This window comes from Pleurodeles waltl, chromosome 10 (assembly GCF_031143425.1).
Source record: "Pleurodeles waltl isolate 20211129_DDA chromosome 10, aPleWal1.hap1.20221129, whole genome shotgun sequence".
Classification (NCBI taxonomy): Eukaryota; Metazoa; Chordata; class Amphibia; order Caudata; family Salamandridae; genus Pleurodeles; species Pleurodeles waltl.
The window spans coordinates 249,983,026-250,009,198 of NC_090449.1; the positions used below are offsets into that span (position 1 = coordinate 249,983,026).

Below are 26,173 nucleotides of genomic sequence, written 5' to 3' on the forward strand. Positions count from 1 at the left end.
GAAAAACACTCAACCATTCCGATATAAGACCAGTGGGTTTGATAAAAGGAGAAAGCAATTTGACAGAGGTTAGAGGAGAGTCAAGTTTTTGCTTCTAACACTTTAAGATTCCAGTCCAAGACCAATGTGCTGAAGGTTCTAATGCTTCCTCAGGAAACATAAAAATCACAGTCATAACTAGACAAGGTCATTGCCTTCTCCAGGTCCAGCTGGAGGTTGTCTAATACTTTTTCAGGATCTCTGGTGTCAACTTGTGACGGACAAATGTACTCTTCTATCCATTTTGTAGGGATACAAAATAGAATTTGGTATAAGCCCACTAGGTATTTTCTTCATTCAGACTTCTCTACAAAGGTATCTATTGAAGAAGGGGGTATTAAAAGACAGAATTAATACATGGCTTGCCAAAAGAGATGCTTTATCCAGTCAATACAACACAGAAAACTGGGGGTGGTACTCCATAGTGTTTTTAAATCAAGAAATCATGTGGAGAGTACAGAATGATAAAAGACTAACAAAATGTCAATTAAGGGGCAGTACTCCATGACAAAGATGTGCCAATCTTCCAATTAGAAGGAAATGATGGGTGTTTAGCTCCTCAGGAATTTGCAGATGGGTGGGGTTTCCAGCAGTGGTTGAAAAGGACAATATGGTAACAGATATATAAACCACCAATTTGGACAAGGACAAGGAGTCTCAATCTTTTGAGAGAGCATATTTGCACATGGCTAGAGAAAAATCTTCTCTCACTCAAAGCAGTCTATATCGGGGGAAAGACAATAGAGGAGCAGATCTTCTACGCTGATTGTTTCCTTCATTTCAAGAGTTTTCACTTTACCCAGTAATGTAAAAAAAAACTACCTCTGCACATAGACTTATTTGCAAGTCACCAGATTGCTCGCCTTCTCCTTAACTTCACCAGGTTTAAGGATCTCAAGGCTCTAGGGATAGATACCTGCTAATTCAATGGCTGAAGTTCTGCTTTATGTATCTGTGCTGATTAGGCTCATTCAGAAACTACTGTCCAAAATTTGGATGGGACTGGGGGAAGTGTTTGTGGTTCTCCATTTCTGCCAGGGAGACCGTTGATCCCTCTCCTTCATTTGATGGAATTGAAGAGAGAATGGATGTTTTCAGCACTCCTTCCTCCTGTTTGTTATCTGTTCTACCAATTGCGACTTATCAGTAGTTCAAGCTATCGGTGCGGAAGTTGTGAAGTCTAGGTTTTTTAAATGGGCCAGTGTTTACTATTAGCGATGTTAATTCAGGCTTTTTGTGACGCTCCGGTGGCGCTGTGAACTGCGCCATATTGATAAGCCACTTTTTGTGGTTAATGCCAACTTGTAACAATGGGCCCCTCCGACACAGTTTTCTGCAGCAGAGGGGCGTACAATGGGTATTGCTGTGGGCGTTCCACAACCACAACCATTGCTTTTGACGCTGCCCCAGATTTACAAGAAATCGTAATCTGAGGCAGTCCCAAAAACTAATGCCAGACCTGGGGTGGAGTTAGCATGGCGAAACAAGGAGAAATACTTTTATTTCTACTCGTTTTTGCTTTATTTATGTGTGCTACATTTTGCAGCACACAAAGAAAGAGCAAAACGCCATGAATGATTGTTTATGTGCAGGAAGGTATACCTTCCTGCACATAAACAATCATTTAATAATGACGATTTGCTACTTCTATGTGTGCTGCTTTCTGCAGCACACAGGGGAAAGTGTCAAATCGCCATTGTAGATAGTTTATGTGCAGAAAGGGACTCCTTCCTGCACATAAACAATCATTCCCTTCAACACAAACACCCTTGCACTTTGGTGCAAGGATGCCTGGGTTGCCGCTGGCAGCTAAATTTAGCACCAGCGTTAGGGGAAACACAGGGGTGTGCTGTATTTTTGTACATATGGCGCATCCCTCTGTTTCAGAACTGAGGCAGCATGGTGCTGCCAATTTTGGTACTGCGCCAGTTCCTTGTAAATCTGGCCCTAAATTTTTTTCTGTTATGCATCTTGAATCTGATGGTTGAAATAAATGTATTAAGCATCATATCTATGTCTTTGAGTTCTATATTTAGATACATAATAATGAAGGAAACTGCTGGGACATATTTTTGCCATAAAAAGGAATGGCACAAGGAAGGATTTGCAGAGGTAACTTTTAGATTACTCACCACAATTCTCATTACTCTGATTAATCTTCTCCATCTCATTACTTAGCTTTCCATCCCTCTCTTTCTGTTTTAGCCTTTCTCATTGTTTTCGTAGACTCGAAGGAAAACTGAGTGGGGAGGGTTGGTACTGTTTTAGGTCTATTTCTCTAAGGAGGTGCATTCAAAGAAGGAGGCTTTGGTAGTGGACTGGAAGATGCAGCTTTAACTCAACATATTATGAAATGGGATAAATCAGAGTAATGTGAATAACATGTAAGTAATCTAAACATCATTAAAGAACAGATTAAAAGATACAGCACTTACCTTTGTGCTGACAGCAAAGAAAGAGGAGGGCAGAGTATAAAAGGGTTTATAGACTGTGGTGCTTGATGATTAGTTGACTGTGTTTCTTTGGTTTCGTTTTCCCCTATAGTCATTGGAAATGTAGTTTATGATTAGAGAAGTTAACTTGGAAATGGCTGCTGGGTAATTAAATTGAAGAAAGTTGATGGATAATCCTCTCCTTTGGTCCCAACATATAATCTGTCCTTTTCTATAGTTTAGTTTGTGTACTACATACAAATGTTGGTGCCTTTAACCCATTGAGTACCGGGGACAAGCTGGTTGCGTCCTCTGCCACAGTGCTTGGGTGCCGAGGACATAACCAGCTCGTCCTGCACCCAGCCCCCGTGGGCCTCCCACCCCCCTCCCTTGGGCAGGGATGGAAGGGGAATCTCACGCTGACCTCATCAGAGGTCACCCCCATGCATTTCTCTTCCAATTGGGGTGGGTGGCGGTAGAGAGGCATCAGCTGAAAGGAAAGGCTTTTCCTTTCCTTTGGTGTCTTTCTGAGCATTTCTGCAACCCGATCGTAAAGCGATCGGGCTACAGAAATGCCCACTAGACACCAGGGATTCGTGTTAACTTTTGTAAACAAATGAGGGGAGCAGCCCCTTGGGCAGGGGCCGCTCCCCAAGGGGAGCATTTTTTAATTCTATTTTAATTAGACCAATCTGCCCCCGGGGGGCAGAAGCCACTAGACACAAGGGATCTTTTTTTTTTTTTTTTTTTTTTTTACTCCTGGGGAGCAACCCCTTAGACAAGGGTCCCTCACCTGGGGGCAAAGTTTTTATTAGGCCAATCTGCCCCCAAGAGGGGCCGAAACCACTAGACACCAGGCATTTTTTATTCGCGCCAATTTCACGCAAGGGGAATGACCCCTTAGGCAAGGGTTGCTCCCCTGGAGAGCAAATTTATTTTAGGCCATTTCTGCCCCCCTTGTGGGCAGATTGGCCTATTTTAATTAGGCCGATCTGCCCCCAAGGGAGGCAGAAACCACTAGGCACCAGGGATTTAATTTATTTTTATTTTTTACAGATGGGGAGCAACCCCGTAGGCAAGGGTCACTCCCTTAGGGGACAAGTTTATTTTAGGCCATTTCTGCCCCCTTGGGTGCAGATCAGCCTATTTCTATTAGGCCAAATTCCTCCCGGGGAGGCAGAAACCACTTAGGCACCAGGGATTGGGTGTGTGTGTGTGTGTTTGTTTTGTTTGGGGGCCAACCCCTTGGGCAAGGGTCCCTCCTCATTGGAGCACATTACATTTGGCCATTTCTACCCCCCTTGGGGGCTGATTGCCCTATTATTTGAAAGGCCCATCTGCCCCCAAGTGGGGCAGAAAGCCCACCAGACACCAGGGAAGAATTGTTTAAAAAAAAAGAGGGTGAGGGTATGGCCATACCCACACCCCAAATAAATGGGGACAAAGTTGTTCTGTCCACCGTTGGGCAGATGGTGCAATTACCCACGATCCACTCCCGGGGGGGGGGGGGCAGAAATCCTACTAGATGCCTGGCTACCAACCAGTATGGGCATGGTTATGTCCCCACCCCAACTGAAGGGGGTAACAGTCTTTCAGCTCTCCCCCCGCACACTAAAAGATCTTATCCCAACGGCAAGCAAGAGGACATTTGATTATTTTGGGTTTTGGTTTTACATTTGGGCCATGAGAGCTTGTCTAACTCTCAAAATCGTCCCACTTGGAATGGTGAGGGCTGCACATTTAGGACTTTGGGACACTGCCATTTAGAAAAATCTACAAGACCTAGACACATCTGAAAACTAAACATCTGGGTGAGTCCAGGGTGGTGTGCTTCACATGCACTCCGCACCATTTTCTTACCCACAATGCCCTGCAAACCTCCAACTTTGCTTGAAATCACACATTTTTTCCACATTTTTGTGATGGCACCTTCCGGAATCTGCAGGAATCCACAAAATTCCTACCATCCAGCATTGTTGCATCTATACCGATAAAAATTCTGCCCCACTTGTCAGCCTAAAAACGTTTTTTTCCAAACTGCCCTTTTGGACCCACTTTGGTTCCCCCTCAACTTTGACATGTTTTTGACTTTTCTCTGTCACAGGCACTTGGCCCGCCTACACAAGTGAGGCACCATTTTTATCGGGAGAATGAGGGGAACATTAGGTGGTAGTAAATTTGTGCCGGTGCGGTGATCCCACACAGAAATGTGGGGAAAATGTGATATTTTTAACTAAATTTGAGGTTTGCTGAGGATTCTGGGTAAGAATACACTGGGGGATCCACGCAAGTCACACTTTCCTGGACTTCCTTGGGTGTCTAGTTTTCAGAAATATCTGGGTTTGGAAGGTTTTTCTAAATGGCTGCAGAGCCCAGGACCAAAAACGCAGGTGCACCCTCCCCCCACCGCAAAAACAGTTAGTTTGTATTTGATAATTTTGATGTGTCCACATAGTGTTTTGGGGCATTTCCTGTCACGGGCCCTAGGCCTACCCACAAAGTGAGGTACCATTTTTATCGAAATATGTGGGGGAATGCTGGGTAGAAGGAACTTTGTGGCTCCCCTCAGGTTCAAGAACTTTGCAGCACCAAAATGTGAGGAAAGAGTGTTTTTCCCAAATTTTAAGGTTTGCAAGGATTCTGGGTAGCAGACGCTGGTGAGAGCGCCACAAGTTACCCCATCATGGGTTCCCCTAGGTGTATAGTGTTCAGAAATGCCCAGGTTTGCTCAGTTTTCCAAGGTGCCGGATAAGCTAGAGGCCAAAATCCACAGCTAGGCACTTTGCAAAAAACAGGTCTGTTTTCTTTGGGAAAGTGTGATGTTCCCATGTTGTTTTTTGGGGCATTTCCGGTTGCGGGTACTAGGAATACCCAGACAATTAAGGTACCATTATTATCGGGAGATTTGGGGGGTTGCTGGGTGGAAGGAAATTTGTGGCTCCTCTCAGATTCCAGAACTTTCTATCACCGAAATGTGAGACAAAAGTGTTTTTTTGCCAAAGTTTGAGGTTTGCAAAGGATTCTGGGTAACAGAACTTGGTGAGAGTGCCACAAGTCACACCATCCTGGGTTCCCCTTGGTGTCTCGTTTTAAAGAATGCACAGGTTTGGTAGGTTTCCCTAGGTGCCGGCTGAGCTAGAGACCAAAATCCACAGCTAGGCACTTTCCTAAAAACACGTCAGTTGTCAATGTGAAAATTTGATGTGTTCATGTTGCATTTTGTTGCATGTCCTGTCGCGGGCACTAGGCCTACCAAGACAAGTGAGGTACCATTTTTATTGGGAGACTTGGGGGAATGCTGGGTGGAAGGAAATTTGTGGATCCTCTCAGATTCCAGAACTTTCTATCACCGAAATCTGAGTAAAAAGTGCTTTATGCCAAATTTTGGGTTTTGCAAAGGATTCTGGGTAACAGAACCCGGCGAGAGTGCCACAAGTCACACCATCCTGGATTCCTCTAGGTGTCTAGTTTTAACAAATGCACAGATTTAGTAGGTTTCCCTAGGTGCCTGCTGAGCTAGAGGCCAAAATGCACAGCTAGGCACTTTCCAAAAAACACATCAGAGTTCAATGTAAAAATGTGATGTGTCCATGTTGCATTTCATGCTGCGGGCTTTAGGCCTACCCACACATATGAGGTACCATTTCTATTGGGAGACTTGAGGGAAAACAGAATAGAAGAAGTGTGTAAAAAAAGACGTCTATTTGAGAAATTCCCTGTAATTTACATGTTAGTTTGCGGATTCCAAAATTCAGAGATGTGCAAATAACCACTGCTTCTCAACACCTTATCCTGTGCCCATTTTGGAAATACAGGTTTCCTTGATACCTATTTTTCTTTCTTTATACTTCATCAGATGAATTGCTGTATACCCGGTGTACAATGAAAACCCATTGCAAGGTGCAGCTCCTTCATTGGCTCTGGGTATCTAGGGTTCTTCATGAACCTACAAGCCCTATATATCCCCGCAACCAGACGAGTCCAGCAGATGTAGCAGTATACTTCTTCAAAAAAATCTGACATAGCTGTAAAAAGCTATAGAAGAAAATGTGGATAGAAATGGCTCTTTTTTTCACCTCAATTTCGAGATTGTTCTTTATTTTAGCTGTTACTTTCTGTGTAAAAAGCTTAAAGGACCTACACAAATGACTCCTAGCTAAATTCAGAATTTTGTCTTTCAGTAATGTTTAGCTGTCCGGGATCCAGCTACGGTTTCACGCCTACTTCTATCACTAACTGGAAGAGGGCTGAAAGCCCAAATAATTGTAAAAATGGGGTATGTCCCAGTAAAATGACAAAATTTGGTTTTCTGATTCAAGTCTGCCTGTTCCTGAAAGCTGGGAAGATGGTGATTTTAGCTCTACAAACCCTTTGTTGATGCCATTTTCAGGGGGGAAAAAACACAAGCTTTCTTCTGCAGCCCTTTTTTCCCATTTTTGTTTTTTAAATACATTTTAGCTGTATTTTTGCAAATTTCTTGGTCTCCTCTAGGGGAACCCACAAACCCTGGGTACCTCTAGAATCCCTAGGATGTTTGAAAAAAAGGACACAAATTTGGCGTGGGTAGCTTATGTGGACAAAACGTTATGAGGGCCTAAGGGTGAACTGCCAGAAATAGCCAAAAAAAGGCTCGGCATAGGAGGGGGAAAGGCCTGGCAGCGAAGGGGTTAAAGCAATATGATCCAATTCGATCTCACACTCTTAAAACAAAGAACCGTTTTGGGCGGTAATAAGAAATCGAGTCATACATAAAATAAAGTCACAAAAGGTTAAAAAAAATCGGTTGAGTTAGAGACCAAAATGCCATTAGTATGAACCAAACTGGCTTGCTTGTGGTGAGGAGAGGCCTCTGTTTTCATTTGAGAGGTCACTGAGCTTCCACTTTGTCTAACAGAAATATCCATAAAACTAAATAGATTTCCAGAAGGGAAATCCTGGGACACACTGAAGGCCTCATATATAAGCCCCTTGCGCCAGCACTGCGTTATTTGTTTTTATAGCACCTGCAGCACCTGCAGTGCACTACACTGCTCATATTTACAAACTGAAACATTGGGCCCAATGCGTCATTTTGTAAAGCCTTGCATCATATTATGCCTGCGCCAGGTATAAAGTATATAGGATAGGCGTTCCCATGGAAAAAGCCATGTAGAATTGATGCAGTGAAATTTACAACTTTTCACTGCAACACTCTACAAATTCACTACATCAAAATTTTACCGCCTGCTCTGACCAGGCATAAAATTGACATAGGGCTTTCTCCAATACATTGATGGAGTTGCATCAGTTTTACAACGCAACTCCAGCAATGCATCACTTTAGCATCTGTGAAAACTTGCGTCACGGAGCTCTGTATTGTAAATACAGCACATCCATGACGTCGTCAGGAGATGTGCGGCAGGTGCAAGAAATCTGACGCATTGATGAGGAGGTAGGGGGCATATCCTAACCTGTCTAGCAATTTGTTATTGGTGGTGACACCGAATATGACCAGCTGGTGAGTAGGCAGGGTTACACTGGTTTGTGTCATATTGTGGTAGACAGTCGGAGTGACCTCCGACTGTCTGCCACAATATGTGGTCTTGCCACAATGGTTCTGCAACAATTCTGCTGCTCGAGAACCACAGTGTGTCCAACGCTCCATCAATGCAACTCGCTGACATGGGAACGAGTTTGTATCAGAAGGGTTTAGGGAAGCGGAGTCGCTGCTGGCCTCTAGGCAGTACGAGTGAAAAGAGAAAGGTGACAAGGTATTTCTCGTTTTACGCTGATGAAATGCTTACTGTGTTAGGTGGGTCAGGCTCTGGGCAATAATATAGGCGGCAGTGTGAGTGGTAGATCCACCATAGACACTGGCGTGGTCCTGCGCTCTCGTTTATTGCACAGGGAGAAATAAAAGCCTGAAATGGCGATAAGCAGTAGACAATACAATTTGTAGTCATGCTCGAGTCCAACAATATAATGCGCTTTACATGTCTCACGAAAACTTTACGGATAAAGAATAGGTCTGTCGGGCTTCAAAGGGACTGGGACACTCGCTCTTTCCCTGGCAGTTTAGCTTATTTTGAGGAATCAGTTGCACTGTGACACTCTTGTTTTTTTAAACGTCCTCGTGCCCAAAGCTGTAGTTAGCCCACCGACATTTCCTCCAATTACTTAGTTGATTTGCTTGTAAGCATTGGGTTGTTTCTGCATCTCAAGGTTCATGCTAAACTGGCTGGGGGATACAGGGGAGTTATAGGGGGAGGAGCAATATTTTGCTTTTTCCACGTAAACTCTCATTGGAAGGTTTATTTACAGCTACAGCAAACCCTTTACTCAGAATAGTGCCTTTGAGTGGTTTGGTGTAAATCTTTTACACATTTCTATATGTTAAGGATTATTCACAGATCCAGATCACCAAATCCTCCAGAAATAATATATTAAAATAAATAAACAAAACAAATCCCACTGGAAAAAGGAGCATTTTTCCTATCATCCAAAGTGGGATTTGCAGATGCTCGGAGGAGGATTCTGGTAATCTACTTGGTTTGGCAGCAATTGAAAAACTGTTGCAAGGGCCATCACAGGATACCAGGCCCTGAAATTAACCTGCTGACGAGGGTCCAGGCACTTATTTATTTTCACAAATTAAGCAGTGGGCAGGGGGAGTTTAGGGTGGTTGAGATATATATTTCAACCCAATGGTGAAAGAGGAGAACTCCCAAAGTGGAAGATACTCCCCCTAAAATTTTTTTTTTTTTTTTTTCTCTTGGGATTCATGAATCCAATCACCCTCCATGGACATGGACTATTTTTGCAGATCCTGAAAACAATATTAAAATACAATGAAAATCATATGATCACATGAACGGCAAAGACCATGTGCAGGGACCGCTGTGGTGCAAATGCCATTTTTTTGCATAGGGCTTGACTGAAGAGCATTGTGCACACTGCCATAGTCCTTGTGCAGCTGGTTCAGTGGCATGGAGACTGGCGCAGGAGATGCCCTCAAAGCCCACTTTCCATGGTGAAAGTAAGGGGGAGTTGGTTGCACTGGAGTTTGGGTTCACGGCTACTTCAAAGGTCAGCCCTTATGGCCAAAACAACTGTGCATGGCTGAAGTCCTGCACCAAGTTGGTTGGATGTGCAATAGATTGGAGGCCATGAGTAGCAGGAGCGGAGAACATGGAAGCTGGGACGCGGCTTGGCTAAAATCTCGGGGCCTCATTTATGAGGCCCTAGTGGCACACTACACCACTGGAGTGTCATTTTTTTATGATCCGGTGGCACTTTGTGCCAGTCCATATTTACAAGGCCACACAAAGCCACCTTGCGTGGCTTTTTGTGGCCTTGTAAATATGGACCCCTTTCACACATAACACTGTGTGAAAAGGGAATTCTATGGGTGTTGCTTCAGGTCTTCCCAAGCAACACCCATGGAACCTGATGGAAAATGACGCATTCCCAGATTTGCAATTTTGTGAATACGTCAGATTCCTATGCCACCACAGTGGTGGTGTAAGAGTGACACAACAGGAAGAAATATCTTTATTTCTCCCCGTTTTTTTCTCTTTCTATGTGTGCTGCAATGTGCAGCACACATAGAAAGAGGAAAACACCTCTTCTGATTATTTTTGTACATGAAGGTGTCCCTTCCTGCACAAAAACAATCATCCCCACAACGCAGGCACACTTGTACCATTGTGCAAGGGTGCCTGCATCTGCGCATGGCAGCAATTTGTGTGCCGTATCTTGTATATACATCACATTTCTGACCTTTCCCGGTGTCGCAGGGCAGCGCAGCGAGGCACTTGCTGCACCGTCCTGCGCTACGGGCCTTGTAAATGAGGCCCTAGATCCTGTGGCTAGCAGTGTTCAATGAGAATTGCTGGTATAGAAAGTGGATGCAGGATATCATTAAAAACGGAAATCCACAGAAAAAAAAACTTTAGTGTCAAGTTATGGTTTCATCCGCTCACAAACCTTTAACATATAATTGGCTAGTTATAGTCAGCTACACTAGCCATAATTTGCATCCCAAAACCATAACTCACTAACTATACTGCATTCCTGAGCATAACATAGCTGACACACTGATACAGGATCACTACTGCCCAGGGATACATAATCCTGACAAGGTAAGACAGTAGACAGGCTACAGCAACCAAAAGTGGCTCAGCACAGGTAATGTAAGAAAAAGCATTAACAATACAGCTCATGAAAAGTCAGGAAATATAGTGATAACTACCCTCTAGCACGAAGCAAGCAATATCACCAAAATGTCTCCCAAACTCAGCATGAATTATAACTCAAATATCAGTTTTGCAATATAGTTTAGAAAAAAGCTCTGTTTTCCCCAAATCAGTTTATCCGATTCTGAAAGTACAAATGCTTTGCTATTACATACAATGGTTCTAATAATTTAACTCAAATCCCCCAGACAATGCTTATCACTTTCATGTAAAAAACACAATTTGAGCCCCAGCACTTCGCTTTTTGTCAATATATTTTGTTTACAGTTTGTTATTTTTCTCGGATTCTAGCATATACTACTGCCTCAATTGGACAGATTCTGTAGCCGAAGATTTTGAGATCTGTGTAAATTTACATTTTCCACCCAGCCCCTTCCAAGTAGATTATTAGTCATAACATGTGATTGAGAATCTGTTCAGCTGTTTCGGGCCTGCAAAATAAAAAGAAATGGAATGTTGAAATAAGGAAAAGTGGTATATATTTTTTGAAACATGAAAGACCTCATAAAATTGCATACACTGACTTTCATAGCGGTCTGTAATGCCTATTGCTTTTCGTCAGGTTTATAGAAATTTGCTTCATATCAAAAAATTCCCAGGGTGAGTCCCACCCTCAAATTCCTCAGGCGGAAATATTTCTTGCTTGCTTTGATCCAATTCGAGAAGATGGTTGTTTACACCTCATAATTTTTTAAGTCAACTGGAATCACTTGAAACATCTGAAACATGTCACACAAAGAAATTTAGGGGCATCTTCATGAGCGATTTGTGTCATGCTTGCACCACGCAACATGGTATATGTTTGACGCAACCCTCTAAGTCAGATTTTTTTAAGCCACGCAAAGCCACTTTGTGTGGCTTTGAATGGCTTAAAAAAATCTGGAGTAATGCAACACAGTGCAAATCGGCGTGTTGCACTACTCTGCACTTGGAAAGCATTCCATGGGCATTCCATGAGTATTCCCACGCAACTCCCATGGTTTTTGACACATTTCCAGATTCACCAAACCTGGTAAACCTGGGAATGCACAAAAAGGATACACCTCCCCAGGAGAGGCGTAAGGAGGAGAAACATCTTTATTTCTCCTCGTTACCACCTCTTTTAAAGATAGAGGAATATGCCTCAAAGGATTGAATTTGTTCAGCACAAAAACAATCCTGCATGCAATGCAGGCACCCTTGCGCCTTGGTACAAGGTTGCCTACGTTATCACTAGGCAGCCAAAAGTGCGCCAGTGCAGGGGGAAAGTCAAGAATGTGCCGTATGCCTTACTTATGGCACATTTCTGCCCTTTTCCAATGATGCAGTGCATCAAGGTTACTTTCTAGGCTGCGCCACTAATCCCATAAATATGCCTCTTAGTGTGAAGATCTAGATCATAAAAATTAGCCGGATAATCAGTCAATTTTTGATGAAAATCATTGACCCACGTACTCACAGAATGATTCAGGAAGGTCCAAGATGGACCGTTTTGATTGTTGCATCTTTTAATTCTTTATGATATGTTGAAGTAAATCAACACTTTTGGGGCTTAAATAAGCATTTTAGGGGCATTGCCATGCTCTCAAGGGGCCACAAATCCTAATTTTTAGAATTTGTAAATGTGAATGAAAATTGCCCGCTTGGTAACATTAAGGCCTTAAACACTGTTTATACCCTGCGGGGAGCGATTTAAACAGCATTTGGAGTCATTTTGAATTTAAGCTAAATGGTCATTTTTTTTATGAAAATCATTGACCCAGGGTCTCACAAAATACTTCAGGAAGTTCCAAAATAGACCAATTTCAATTGTTGCATCTTTTAACTCTTCATGTTGAAGTGAATCATCACTTTTGGGTCTTAAACAAACATGTTTAGAGACATTGCCATGCTCTCAATGAGGCCAAAATTCATAGTTTTTAGATTTTATGAAAATGAATGGCAGGATCCACTCATCCTTTCATCTTCGACAAAGTGAGTTTCACACACTGGCTTCGGTGTCAGCTACACAAGAAAACTAGAAAGGCTGTTGGCGAACTGTCCCCTGGCTGGTGTTTGTCTCTCTGCTGCTAGGAGTTGCCACTTGGTTGTTTTTTTAACTGGCATGACCTACAAGACCGGTACAAGAATTAGGAAAATCACCTACTGCCGGTATTTTCGTTCCTTAGCAAGACATACTTCAAACAATAAACAAAAGAAGAAAGCTATGTGTTCTCGACCTTGCTTGATAATCCCTGACTGATAATTAAAGTAGAGAAAGATAGGAAGTCATGTTAAAATTTGAATACAGACTTTATTTTATAAAGTTCTACGCAAATATAATTTTCGGCCCATTGCAGAATCTGAAAACCTGAACAAATTAGAAGTATTTGTCTCTGGGAAAAGTGGCAACCCTAACTGCTGCCTGATTGTAGTACGCGGAATGTAAAACATTCTCTGCCAGGGTGACATTTCACAGTTTTTATAATTTTGAAAATGTTGCCAGGGTGACGTTTCACAGTTTTTATAATTTTGAAAATGTTGCGTACACAGCATATAAACAGAAGTCCACTAATTATATATGCCATTGCTCCTAAGTACATGGTTCTGTACAATGAGTGGCTTCCTCTGCATAAAAATAAATACCAGTCTGCTTCCGTTTATGCATATTTCAGCATCCCTGTGAGGACACAGGGTAACTGCCCATTTTGGAATATATATGGCACGCGTTTTAGCCGACGCAATGCTGATATGCAATTTTCAAAGCCGTGTAGCTCTTCGACAGAGCATTGTGAGGATGTGGTTACGCGGTTATGAAAACAACCTGACAATTTTGCTTTGTTTTGTTGTTGGCTGCAGAGATCGGTGACCCACGTTGTGAACTACTCCCAGATGCTGCGTTCAGTAGTCTTAATATTTTATTAATGCATATTATCAAACAGCCTGTTTTTCGGTTTAAACCTTCTTAAGCCAAACAATGGTGGGCTTTCCGAGGTTCCTTGTTTCAAGATGGCTGACGTGCTCACAGCCTCTCACAGCCTCTCTGGGGACATCCAGCGAAGCCGAATTGTAGACTGGGTGCTTCTCGGCGGCTTTCAGTCTCGTAACCCTCTGAAGTTGAAATCTGTTGTAACACTAATATAAAACAAGCATTGGCAAAGCCAATAGGTTTGGCCTATGCCAGAGCTATTGGCTTTGAAAATATCTTTTAGCCGTGTTGTACACCGGTATGGCTGATGTTCAGCATGGTTAAAGGTTTGTGAGGGTGGGGTAGATTAGGGTAAACTGTAGTGGAATAGAGTGGAGTGGAGTGGGGAAATTGGGGTAGAGTGGAGTGGGGTAGACTGGGGGTAGAGTAGGGGGTAGTGGGTAAATAGTAGTGAAGCATATTGGGGTAGATTGAAGTGAGGCACATAGGGGTGGAGTGGGGTAGATTGGAGTAAAGTGGGGTGGGGAAATTGGAGAGGAGTGGGGTAGAGTGGGGTAAAATGGGGTAGATTGGAGTGGGGTAAATTTGGGTACATTATTGTTGAGTGGGGTAAATTGGAGTCGGGTAAGTTAGAGTTGAGTGGGGTAGATTGGAGTTGAGTGGGTTAGATTGGGGTGAATTGCAGTGGTGTGGAGTAGCTTGGAGCGGGAGAGGGGTGGATTTGAGTGGGTGGAGTAGAATGGGGTAGACTGGAGTGCAGTGGGGTAGATTGGGTAGAATGGAGAGGAGTAGGATAGATTTGGATAGAGTGGGGTGGGTAGAGTGCAGTGGGTTTGATTCCCGTGGAGTGGGGTAGATTGGAGAGGAGTAGGGTAGATTGTTAGAGGAGTGGGGTAGGTTGGGGTAGACTGAGTAAAGTTGGGTAGACTGAGGGAGATTGTCGTGGAGTTGGGTAGAATGAGGTAGAGTAGGGTAGATTGAGGTAAAGAGGGAAAGATTGAGTTGAGTGGGGTAGATTGGGTGAATTGCAGTAGTGTGGGTGGAGTGGGTAGCTTGGAGTGGGGTGGATAGGAGTAGTGTAGATTTTTGTGAGTGGAGTAGATTGGAGTGGAGTGGGGGAGATTGGCAAGGAGTAGGATAGATTTGAGTGGATTGGGAGGTAAAGTAGAGTGAGACAGATTGGAGAGGAGTGGGGTAGATTGGTGTGGGGTGGATCAGGGTGGAGTGGTGTAGATTGGACTGGAGTGGGGCAGATTGCTGTAGATGGGAGTTGAGTGGGGTAGATTGTGGAAGATTGGTGTAGAGTGGGTTAGAGTGTGGTGGATAGGGGAATATGGGACTGGGGTGGGGTAGATTGGACCGGAGTGGGGTACACTGGACTGGAGGGGCTACTTTGGCGTGGAAATGTTTGGGTTGCAATAGGGTTGGTTGGGGTGGAGTGAAGTGAAGTGTGACAGATTGGAGTGGGGTAGATTGCATTGGGATAGATTGGGGTGGAGTGGGGAAGATTGAGGTAGACTGGAGTGAGTTGTTTGGAGTGGATTGGGGTAGATTGGTGTGGAGCTGAATGTGGAAGAATGGAGGGGAGTTGAGAGTGGTGGAGAGGAGTGGGGTAGATTGGAGTGGAGTGGGGTGGGGCAGATTGGGGATACGGTGGAGTTGAGTAGATTAGGGTAGAGCGGAGAAGATTGGGGAGGATTAAAATGAAGAGGAGTAGACTGGAGTGGAGTGGTGTATATTGGGCTAGGGTATAGTGTAGTGGATTAGGGTACATTAGGGTGCACTGGGCAGATTGGTTTCGACTGGGGTAGATTAGGACGGAGTGTGGTAGATTGTAGCAGGGGGTGGGGTGGATTGGAGTGAATAGAGTAGATTGGAGAGGGGTAGACTGGATTGGTGTGGGGTAGATTGGGGTAGATTGAGTTGGATTGGAGAGGGGTAGAATAGATTTGGATAGACTAGAGTGCAGTGGTTGGTAGAGTGGAATAAGGTAGATTGGAGTGGAATGGGGGTAGATTGGAGAGGAATAGGGTAAATTGTAGAGGAGTGGGGTGGATTGGGGTAGACTGGGTAAAGTGAGATAGGCTGGGGTAGAATGGAGTGGAGTAGGGGAGATTGGAAAAGAGTGGAGTGGAGTGGAGTAGAATGGGATAGAGGGTTGCAGATTGGAGTGGGGTATATTTGGGTAGATTATAGTGGAGTGTGGTAGATTGGAGTGGGGTAGATTGGAGTTGAGTGGGGTAGATTGGGGAGAATTGCATTGGTGTGTGGTGGAGTGGGGTAGCTTGGAGTTTGAGAGTGGTGGATTGGAGTGGGGTAGATTGGAGTGAGTGGAATAGAGTGGGGTAGACTGCAGTGGAGTAGGGTAGATTGGCGTAGACTGGAGAGGAGTAGGATAGATTTGGATAGACTGGAGTGGGGTGGGTAGAGTGTTGTGAGGTAGATTGGAAAGGAATAGGGTAGATTATAAGAGGAGTGGGGTAGATTGGTGTAGACTGGAGTAAAGTGGTGTAGACTCGGGTAGATTGGAGTGGAGTGGGGAGATTGTAGTGGGGCACAATGGGGTGCAGTAGGGTAACGTGGGGTAGATTGAGGTAGAGTGGGATAGATTGGACTTGAGTGCGGTATATTTGGTGAATTGCAGTGGTGTGGATGGAGTGGGGTGGATTGGAGTAGGGTAGATTTTCAGGGAGTGGAGTAGATTGGAGTGGATTGAGGTAGATTGTTAGAGGAGTGGGGTAGATTGGAGTAGACTGGAATTAAGTAGTGTAGATTGGGGTAGATTGGAAGGGAGTGGGGAGATTGTAGTGGAGTGGGGAAAAATGGGGTAGAGTATGGTAAAGTGAGGTAGATTAGGGTAAAGTGGGATAGATTGGACTTGAATGGGGTATATTTGGCGAATTGTAGTGGTGTGGGTGGAGTTGGGTGGATTGGAGTAGGGTAGATTTTAGTGAGTGGAGAAGATTGGAGTGGATTTGGGTAGGATTTGGGTAGATTGTAGGAGGAGTGGGGTAGATTGGAGTAGACTGGAGTAAAGTGGTGTAGAATGGGGTAGATTGGAGTGGAGTGTGGGAGTTTGTAGTGAAGTGAGGTAGAATAAGGTAGAATAGGGTAAAGTGGGGTAGATTGGGGTAAAGTGGGATAGATTGGACTTCACTGGGGTAGATTTGGTGAATTGCAGTGGTGTGGGTGGAGTGGGAAGGATTGGAGTAGGATATATTTTAGTGAGTGAAGTAGATTGGAGTGGATTGGAGTATATTGGAGAGGAGTAGGATAGATCTGGGTAGAGTGGAGTGGGAGGTAAAGTGGAGTGGGGTAGATTGGTGTGGAGTGGGGTAGATCGGGTTGGGGTAGATTGGACAAGAGTGGGGTGGATTGCTGTCAATGGGAGTGGGGTGGATTGGGGAAGATTGGACTGGAGTGGGGTACATTGGACTGGAGGGGGGTACTTTGAGCAAGAGTAGATTGGGGTGCAGTAGGTTTGGTTGGGGTGGAGTGAAGTGCTGTAGATTGCAGTGGGTTAGATATAGGTAGACTGGATTGGAGTGGGGTAGGTTGGAGTGGGGTAGATTGGAGTGTGTAGATTGGAGTGGAGTTTGGTAGAGTGGAGTGGGGTGGGGTGAGGTACACTGGGGTAGATTGGGGTGGAGAAGACTGAGGGAGACTGGAGTGGGGTTGTCTGAAGTGGATTGGGGAGACTGGAGTGGAGCTCAGTGTGGTAGAATGGAGTGGAGTTGAGTGGGGTAGATTGGAGAGGAGTGGGATAGACTTGCGTGGGGTAGATTTGGTGAATTGCAGTGGTGTGGGTGGAGTGGGGTGGATTGGAGTAGGGTATGTTTTAGTGAGTGGAGTATATTGGAGTGGATTGGGGTAGATTGCAGAGGAGTACGATAGATCTAGGTAGAGTGGAGTGGGAGGTAAAGTGGAGTGGGGTAGATTGGTGTGGAGTGGGGTAGATTGGTGTGGAGTGGGGTAGTTTGGACAGGAGTGAGGTGGATTGCTGTAGATGGGAGTGGAGTAGGGTGGATTGTAGAAGATTGGTGTAGAGTAGGATAGAGTGGGGTGGATTGGGGAAGATTGGACTGGAGTGCGGTATATTGGACCGGAGTGGGTTACATTGGACTGGAGGGGGGTACTTTGAGGTGGAGTCGATTGGGGTGTAGTAGGGTAGATTGCAGTGAGGTAGATTGGAGTGGGGTGGGGTAGACTGGGGTGGATTGGAGTGGAGAAGACTGAGATAGACTGGAGTGGGGTTGTTAGGAGTGGATTGGGGGAAGATTGGAGTGGAGCTTGGTGTGGTAGAATGGAGTGGAGTTGAGTGGGGAGATTGGAGAGGAGTGAGATAGATTGGAGTGGAGTAGAGTGGGGTAGATTAGAGTGGGGTGGGGTAGATTGGGGATATAGTGGAGTAGATTATGGTATAGCGGAGAAGATTGTGGTAATTTGAAATGGAGTGGGGTAGGTTGGGGTGGATTGGAGTAGAATTGTGTAGATTGGGCATGGGTATAGTGTAGTGGATTAGGGTGCTTGGGTAAGATTGGTTTAGACTGGGGTAGATTGGGTGGAGTTGGGTAGATTGGAGAGGGGAGTGGGGTGGATTGGAGTGGGTAGATTGGAGTGAGTGGAGTAGACTGGAGTGGCGTGGGGTAGACTGGAGTAGTGTGGGGTAGACTGGTGAGGGGTAGGAAAGATTTGGATAGACTGGAGTGCAGTGGGGTGGGAAGAGTGACGTGGGGTAGACTGTAGAGGAATAGGGTAAATTGTAGAGAGTGGGGTGGATAGGGGTAGACTATGTAAAGTGGGTAGACTTGGGTAGAGTGGAGTGGGAGAGAATGGAGTAGAGTGGAGTAGAATTGGGTAGAGTGGGGTAGATTGGGGTAAAGTGGGGTAGATAGGAGTGGAGTGGGGTAGATGGAGTATCTTGGTAGATGATAGTGGCGTACGTTGGGGTAGATTGGAATGGGGTAGGGTGGAGTTGAATGGGGTAGATTGGCATTGAGTGGGGTAACCTGGGGTAGATTGGGGAGGAGTAGGATAGATTTAGATATAGTGGAATTGGGTGGGTAAAGTGGAGTGGGTAGATTGGAGAGGAGTGGGATAGATTGGGGTGGAGTGAAGTGGAGTAGTTTGGGGTGGGGTGGAGTAGATTGGACCTGATTGGGGTAGATTGCTGTAGATGGGAATGGAGTAGGGTAGATTGGGGTGAATCAGGGTAGATTGGACTGGAGTGGGGTAAATTGGACTGGAATGGGGTACTTCGGAGTGAAGTTTGGTACATTGGAGTGGGTTAGATTGGGGTGGAGTGGAGTGGGGAAGAGTGAAGTGGGGTAGACTGGGGTGGTTTGGTGTGGAGTGGGGACGATTGGGTTAGACTGGACTGGGGTTATTTGGGGTGGACTGGGGATAGATTGGAGTGGAGTTGAGTGTGGTAGAATGGAGTGGAGTTGAGTGGGTAGATCAGAGTGGGGTGGGATAGACTGGGGATACAGTGGAGTGGCGTAGATTAGGGTAGAGTAGAAAAGATTGGGGTAGATTGAAATGAAGTGGGTTAGATTGGGGTGTATTGGAGTGGAGTGGGGTAGACAGGGGTGTAGTCTAGTGGATTGGAGTGCATTGGGGTGGATTGGGTAGATTGTTTTAGACTGGGGTAGATTGGGGTGGGGTAGATTGGAGTGGTGTAGACTGAAGTGGAGTTGAGTGGAGTAGGGTAGACTGGGGTAGAGTTGAATTGAGTAGATGGGTAGATTTGAGTGAAATGGAGTGGGGTAGATTGGGGTGGATTGGAGTGGAGTAAACTGGGGTAGATTGAAGTGGAGTATGGTTGATTATGGTAGATCTGGACGGAGTAGATTAGGTTGCAGTGGAGTGGGGTGGAGTGGGGTGGATTGGGTGCATTGTGGGGTAGACTGCAGTAGATTGATGTGGAGTGGGGAAGATTGGGCTGGAGTTCGGTAGATTGGCGTGTAGTGGGGTGGGGTAGATTGGAGTAGAGCGGGATAAAGTAGAGTGGAATGGAGGTGGTAGTTTAGGGTAGATTGGAGTATATTGAAGTAGGGTAGGTTCGGTACAGTGGATGGGGTAGACTGGAGTGGGTGGAGATTGGAGTTGAGTGGGGTATATTGGGGTGGAATGGGTGGATTGGGATAGATTGGAGTGGCGTACAAAGGGGTGGAGTAAAGTGGGGTAGATTGGAGTAGAGTGGGGTAGATTGGGGTAGTTTGCAGTGAGGTAGATTGAAGTGGGGCTGATTGGAGATGGTTTGAGTGGGGTACATTGGGGTGGATTAGAGTGGAGTGGTGTAGATTGAGGTGGGTTTGGGTAGATTGGTGTGGCATAGAAAGGGGTGGAGTAAAGTGGAGTAGACTGGAGTGGAGTAGAGTGGGGTAGATTGGGTGGGGTAGATTGGAGTGGGGCTGATTGGAGTAGGTATGAGTGGAGTGGGGTACATTGGGGCGGATTAGACTGGAGTGGTGTAGATTGAGGTGGATTTGGGTAGATTGGTGTGGGGTGGGGTAGATTGGAGTGGAGTGGGGTAGATTGGAGTAGAATGAATGTAATTGGGGTGGATTTGAGTGGAGTGAGTAGATTTGAGCGGAATGGGCTGAGATAGCTTGGTGTGGGGTACATTGGAGTGTGGGGTAGAGTGGAGAGTAGTGGGGTAGATTGGAATGGAGTGGGTGAGGTAGACTGGGCTGGAGTGGGATAGATTGGAGTAGAATGAAGAAGACTGGGTGGGTTTGAGTGGAGTGGGTAGATTTGAGTGAAGTGGACTGAGGTAGATTGGAGTGGGTGGAGTGGAGTGGGGCAGTGTGGAGTGGAGAGGAGTGGGGTAGATTGAGGTGGATTTGAGTGGTGTGAGTAGATTTGATTGGAGTGGATTGAGGTAGATTGGAGTGTGGTAGATTGGGGTGGAGTGGAGATGAGTGTGGTAGATTGGGGTGGATTTGAGTGGTGTGGGTAGATTTTGAGTGGAGTGCACTGAGGTAGAATGGAGTGGTGTAGATTGGATTGGAGTGGGGTGGAGTGGAGAGGATTGGGGTGGAGTGGAGTGGAGTTGGGTAGATTGGGGTATATTGGAGTGGGATGGAGTGGGGTGGAGTGGAGTAGAGTGTAGCTATGGCTGTTAGGCTACTTCACTTGCACCTAAGTTCACATGAATAGAAGGCGGCTGAAAGCTCTTTCGGTGGAATACATATGAGTTGCTGTGCTCCACAAAACTGAAGCACTTTACACAGACACATTATTTGCGCAGAGAAGCGGTGGAATACAAATGTGACTAAGGATACAGGTTTAAGGAAAAAATTATCAACTGCAGCACTAGCAAAATTGAAGCACTATAAAAAGCCACATATTTTATGTTTGAAAAGCCACAGATGTGCCTGAAGTATTTATGTTGCTTAGTGGCAGCCTGGCCTATAGCATGTGAATGGGCTGCTTATCTGGAAAGAGGACAGGAGTCTGGTTTTAGATTAATGTACGATTTAAATAGACACATACTTTGTATACACAGAGAAGAGGTAGAGCCTACAAACACGTGTAGTCACGCCGATTGCTTTAATATTCTGAGCCATTTGTTTGCTGCTATAAAAGGAAGCGCTGAACTGTAAAATAAAGTCACAAACTGCTTTAATAAGCAGTGCCATTTGTTTGGTGCCGTAAAAGGAAGCACCAAATTCCAAAATAAATTAAAGCAACAACAAACAAACCTGTAGGACGGAAGTTAAAAGCAACCCAAAGGTGTAGCATGGAAGCTGAAATGATGGACAGATTCTTTTTTAAAAGTACCCTGAATCACGGTTCGAGCAGTGGAAGTACAGCCAAAGGACACCAATCAAATGAAATTAATTAGCACTTAGTCCATGCTCCAAAGAAATAAGAGGACGCGCCGTGCACCATACTCTGGACAATTAGGAGGCCGCCAAAAAGACTGACAATTAAGCCAACAGATGGTAAGTAATGGGTGAGCTCCAAGCCCTTTACTGTATACAGTACCCTTACAGCAACAGCGCATCCGTTCTACTAGGTGAGACATAATGATGTGAAGAATCTGCAAACATTTCAAATACATTACTTTACAAGAAATTGTAAGGTAATTGTGTAAATAATCTATACTCGTTTGTTCGAAGCACATCTATAAAACTATTAACTATAGAACAGAGAAGCTTTGTGAATGTTTCTGTTAATTGATTGACAAAATAATCCTTTTAGGAAATTTATTTGAATTTTTCAAATTCCCTGGACAGAAATTGAAGAAGGGTAATTGCACTGCTCCGCCTACAAGTCATATGTGCCTTCCTCCTGGCTTCCACACTTTCATGTGGAAGTCAATGGTTTGCTGATCGGTAGCAGAGATACAACTGAAAGGAGGAGAAAGTTTTCACTAGTCACCATTTGAAAATCTCTACTTAAAAAAATGTTCGAAAGATGAGGTCCGGAAATAGGACTGAAAAGCCTTGTCCTTTCCTGCTGTCCCTGTTCAGTGGCACTAAGAGGAGGGAAGGGAGTGAAGAATAGGTGAAGCAGGATCTAGTTAGAACAACTGAAGGCACATGCAGAACCCTGAGGATGCATGTAATTAAATTGCTGGCCTTGAGAAGAAGAAACAGCCCCACCAACCATCAGCTTCCCTTCTTCCCCACCAGAGTGAAATTGTCTCACAATATAGCCTACATGTTCTGTTCCATGACTCTGCATTGAAGGAAGATGTGAAGAAGCCAATGGATGCACCAACATAGTTAAACTTGTGACCACTGTAAGAATGATCTATGCTGGCTGCTCTCGTTTCTCGCCTCTCCCATGCCCGCTGCCCCATCTTCCACATAGAGGAAGTGGGATGTAGGTGGGCTGACAACATACGACTGGCTGAAAGAAGCAGAGAGCTGTGAGAAGTGCTGAGAATTGTTGGGGATGCTTTTGTCAGAGAGAACTGAGGTCAGATTACTACAACCAAGCCAACTTTAACTCTGGTTATGAGGAATCATCATGGAATCAAGGACAAAAGCGCGGGGCTTGTGAACAAGGTGGCTTGCTCCATATACATACAAAACACCAATCAATATTCCTGTTGTTCAAGATACGTATGGGTCTCTTGGACACAATGTCCTGCTAAGCACTTATTTTCATACAGAAATATTTCTGCTTGGTTTCAAGATCTATCACTTTTTGTTTTTGGCTGCTAAGAGGCTCAACTGAAAATCTTTGCTTCCTCCATTTTAAGTAGAAAATGGTAATAGTAAAAACTTATGGCACTTACGCTTCAAAGAAGTTAAGGATCATCTTGGGAGACTCTTGTTTATCATTGATACCTCCCTAATGGAATTTGTTTTTAATTTGCAGATAGTCAGTATCTATCACCATGAAGGTCAACTGATTTATTTTCTGAACAATCAATACTTATATATAAGGGCCCAGTTTTATTAAGGTTTTGTGTTGCCCTTGTGTCCTGCAAGGAGACGAAGGACGACTCAAAATCTAGCACAGCCATGCGTGGTTCGGTAAATCTGGAGTAACACAAGGCAGCACAAGTCTCTGCCTTGAGTTACTCTCTGTGGTGGGGGTGTTACATGGGTGGAGCATGGGTGCTCCCATGCATCCACCCCTGTATCCTGAACAATTCCCAGAGTTACCAATACTGTTAGATCTGAGGATGTCTCAGACGTATACACCTTCCCCATAAAGGCACAACAAGGAGAAATATTTTCATTTCTCCTCGTTGTTTCCTCTTAGGATTGTTTTTGTGCAGAAGGTGGCCCTTCCTGCACAAAAACAAATCATGCCTGTAACGCAGGCACTCTTGCTCTATGATACAAGCGTGCCTGTGTTGGTGCTAGGCTGCAGATTGTGCACGAGCGCAGGCAAAAGACATTAATGCACCATATCTTGATATATATGATGCATTCCTGCCCTCTCACTTTCAGGCAGAGCTGCAAGTGTCTTGCTGTATTGCATTGTGTAAAAATATGGTATCTCTGGCCGCAGGCATCTTAAGCAATTACCTTATAGTTATTATCCTCTCTGCAGTGTGTATGGAGAAAGCCTGGGATATGGGACCTAAGCAATGCAAGTTGTACAGTTTGCGATGATTTTTCTGATTATACTTCTCCCTTAAAACACCTTTAATTTATCATAACTAAGGTAAACGATAGACTCTTCTCGTTCCACCAGCATCTTTCAGTGTGGGATAAGCAGAGTTTAATTTACAAGGTGGAACACAGGGACTAAACTGATGCCATAACAAGTAGCTGAACAAAATACTCCTTTTATAGTATGTAGAACCATACAGTCACACTAAAACCTTGGAAGTCACCTCAAACAAAAGTCCAAAGGCACACATTTGTGTACTGGAATTATATCCACATTGTCCTCATATGTCAGATAACAAAGAGAAAAAAGAATGGGTTGAATTATGTGATGAGGTTGAGGTAAGGGAAAGACACATCCACTGGATTAGGACAGACATCCGAGTCAGATCCCCCACCATCCACTTTTATATCTGCATACCTTTAGGAAGTGATTTAGATTTTAGTGGACAGCTTCCTCCGACAACCAAACAGAGTACGGCCTTTCGGGGGAAGGGAATTACAGGGCCTGTCCTACTTGGGGTGGATGATGTGGATGATGTGTGGTTTATTTTTTCTGTCCGTTGACTGCAGGTAGAACCTGGCCTGTAGCGACATTAAAAATAAATAATGATGCTACAACGAAGGAAAAAACTCCCTGAGTGTGAGGGTCATTCGTTTTTTGCTTTTCAGTAATAATATCCATGTGTGGATTTGTTTTTGAAAAACAAAAACTTGGTGCTAAACTAACATTGCCGTTCACTAAGGCCTTGTCACCGGGACAGGAACCACCATCATCGTGATTACTGTCAAGGTACAGAGATTATCCCTGGCCTGGAGGTGATCTTTAAATTTGGTGGACAGTAGCCGGCATAATGTGCTCTGCTACCCTGATTGATAATATGTTGTATGCTAAACTTTGGATCATGCCCTTGTTCAATCAATCAGACAGACAGACAGACACGCACTTCTGCTGAACTTTCATGAGGGGAATCACCTCTAAGCAATGAACTGTAAGGGCAGATGGTGTGGATGTCTCCTTCTAGCCCAGCCACAGCTGCCAATACAAGCACCTAATGGTAAACTATCAGGGGATATTCAGTTGGCATGGATTTGAACATTCATGTTTCAACTGAACTAGAGATCAGTGCATACAACAAGAGCCTTATTACAGTTTGAGGCAAAGGATGCTTCGTCACAGCATGGCAGTTTTCCTGTCTACCAAATTTAGAGTGCTTTTGACTACAATGCAGTCGTAATGCAGTTGTAATACTGTGAACTGGACATCCACCACTTTTTGAAGGAAAAACCTTGTCCGCCAAACTCCAAATAAGACCCTAACTCTGGGCACTCCTCAAATGTCATGCATTTGGCCACTAAAAATCCAAATGTAATTTAGATTGCAATGCCTCTTTAAATAATGTCAAATTGATCTAAACATATTGAGCATTTACTGAAATTAATAAAATATGTTTTTTTATATTTTCAGAAAACCTGGAGGACAAATGCCATAAAATGATGTGTAAATGTGACAGTGAATCTGCCAAGTGTTTGAGTAAAGCCCCCTACAATACGAAATACATTCTCTGGCCCAATTTCCTTTGTGGACATGAGTACCCAACATGCAGCCAAGACTGAATTATTCCAAGGATCTGTGTGGACTTGAAAAGCCAGTATTGTTCACTAGATGGGTATTTTAATAAGGAGTACTCCGGTTTAGCTGAAAATTATAAATTCAGAAATTGTCATCCTAAGTTTCATACACTTCTCAGTAGCAAAGAGTATGAATAATTATTTTTCAATAAAGGAACAGTGTGTTTAAGTATTTGTTCTTTTAACAAATTTTGTAAATTCACATATAGAGCCTTTTTTTCAAACATTCACAGAAATCAACTGTACTGTGAACCCATTTGTGGTTGAATGATGATGCACTTTGATTTTTTTAATGTGTTTTTTTCAAGAATAGGTCTTTCCCTTGCGGTGTCATCTAATTTCTGTTATTTTGTTGAAAAGTGGTTGATATTCCAAAAGACAAAATAGACAAAGTATAATAAATGTTGTTCGTAAAATACTCTGAAATTATAATGTTGCTCAATGCGCTGCACTGGTCATTCTTATTTTGCATTTGAGTCCTTACACTCATTACAATATTCAACTTCTTCAAATGGGAACAACATTTGAACTAGAATACATTAATTCTGTTACCTTCTCTCATCATTGTACCTGTTTTCTGAAAGCCCTTCATTACAAGCAATAGATCATTACAGTTAGGCAAAACAGCACAAGACCTGATCTTCAAACCACTCTCAAAGTGGATCTTAAATTATTTCTAAAACGTTTGCGTTCTACTTTTCCCCTTTTCTAACATGTGTGATTAAACCATCGACCAACACCAGTTAGAACCTTATTTCAGAACACATCTGCTAGTGATACAGACACCAGTTAGAACCTTATTTCAGAACACATCTGCTAGTGATACAGACACCAGTTAGAACCTTATTTCAGAACACATCTGCTAGTGAT

At 44.1% G+C, this 26,173-nt stretch overlaps 1 protein-coding gene across 1 annotated transcript in view; it reads left to right on the top strand.

Annotated features, from left to right (window-relative positions):
- LOC138261409 (phospholipase A2-like) overlaps positions 1 to 25,721 on the top strand; it is a 185,834-nt gene extending 160,113 nt beyond the window's left edge. Inside the window, exon 4 of the mRNA XM_069210334.1 lies at positions 25,140 to 25,721. Coding sequence (XP_069066435.1) covers positions 25,140 to 25,288 — 149 coding nt within the window. The 3' untranslated portion in view covers positions 25,289 to 25,721. The remainder of the gene's footprint in view (positions 1 to 25,139) is intronic.
- Positions 25,722 to 26,173: the final 452 nt, after the last annotated feature.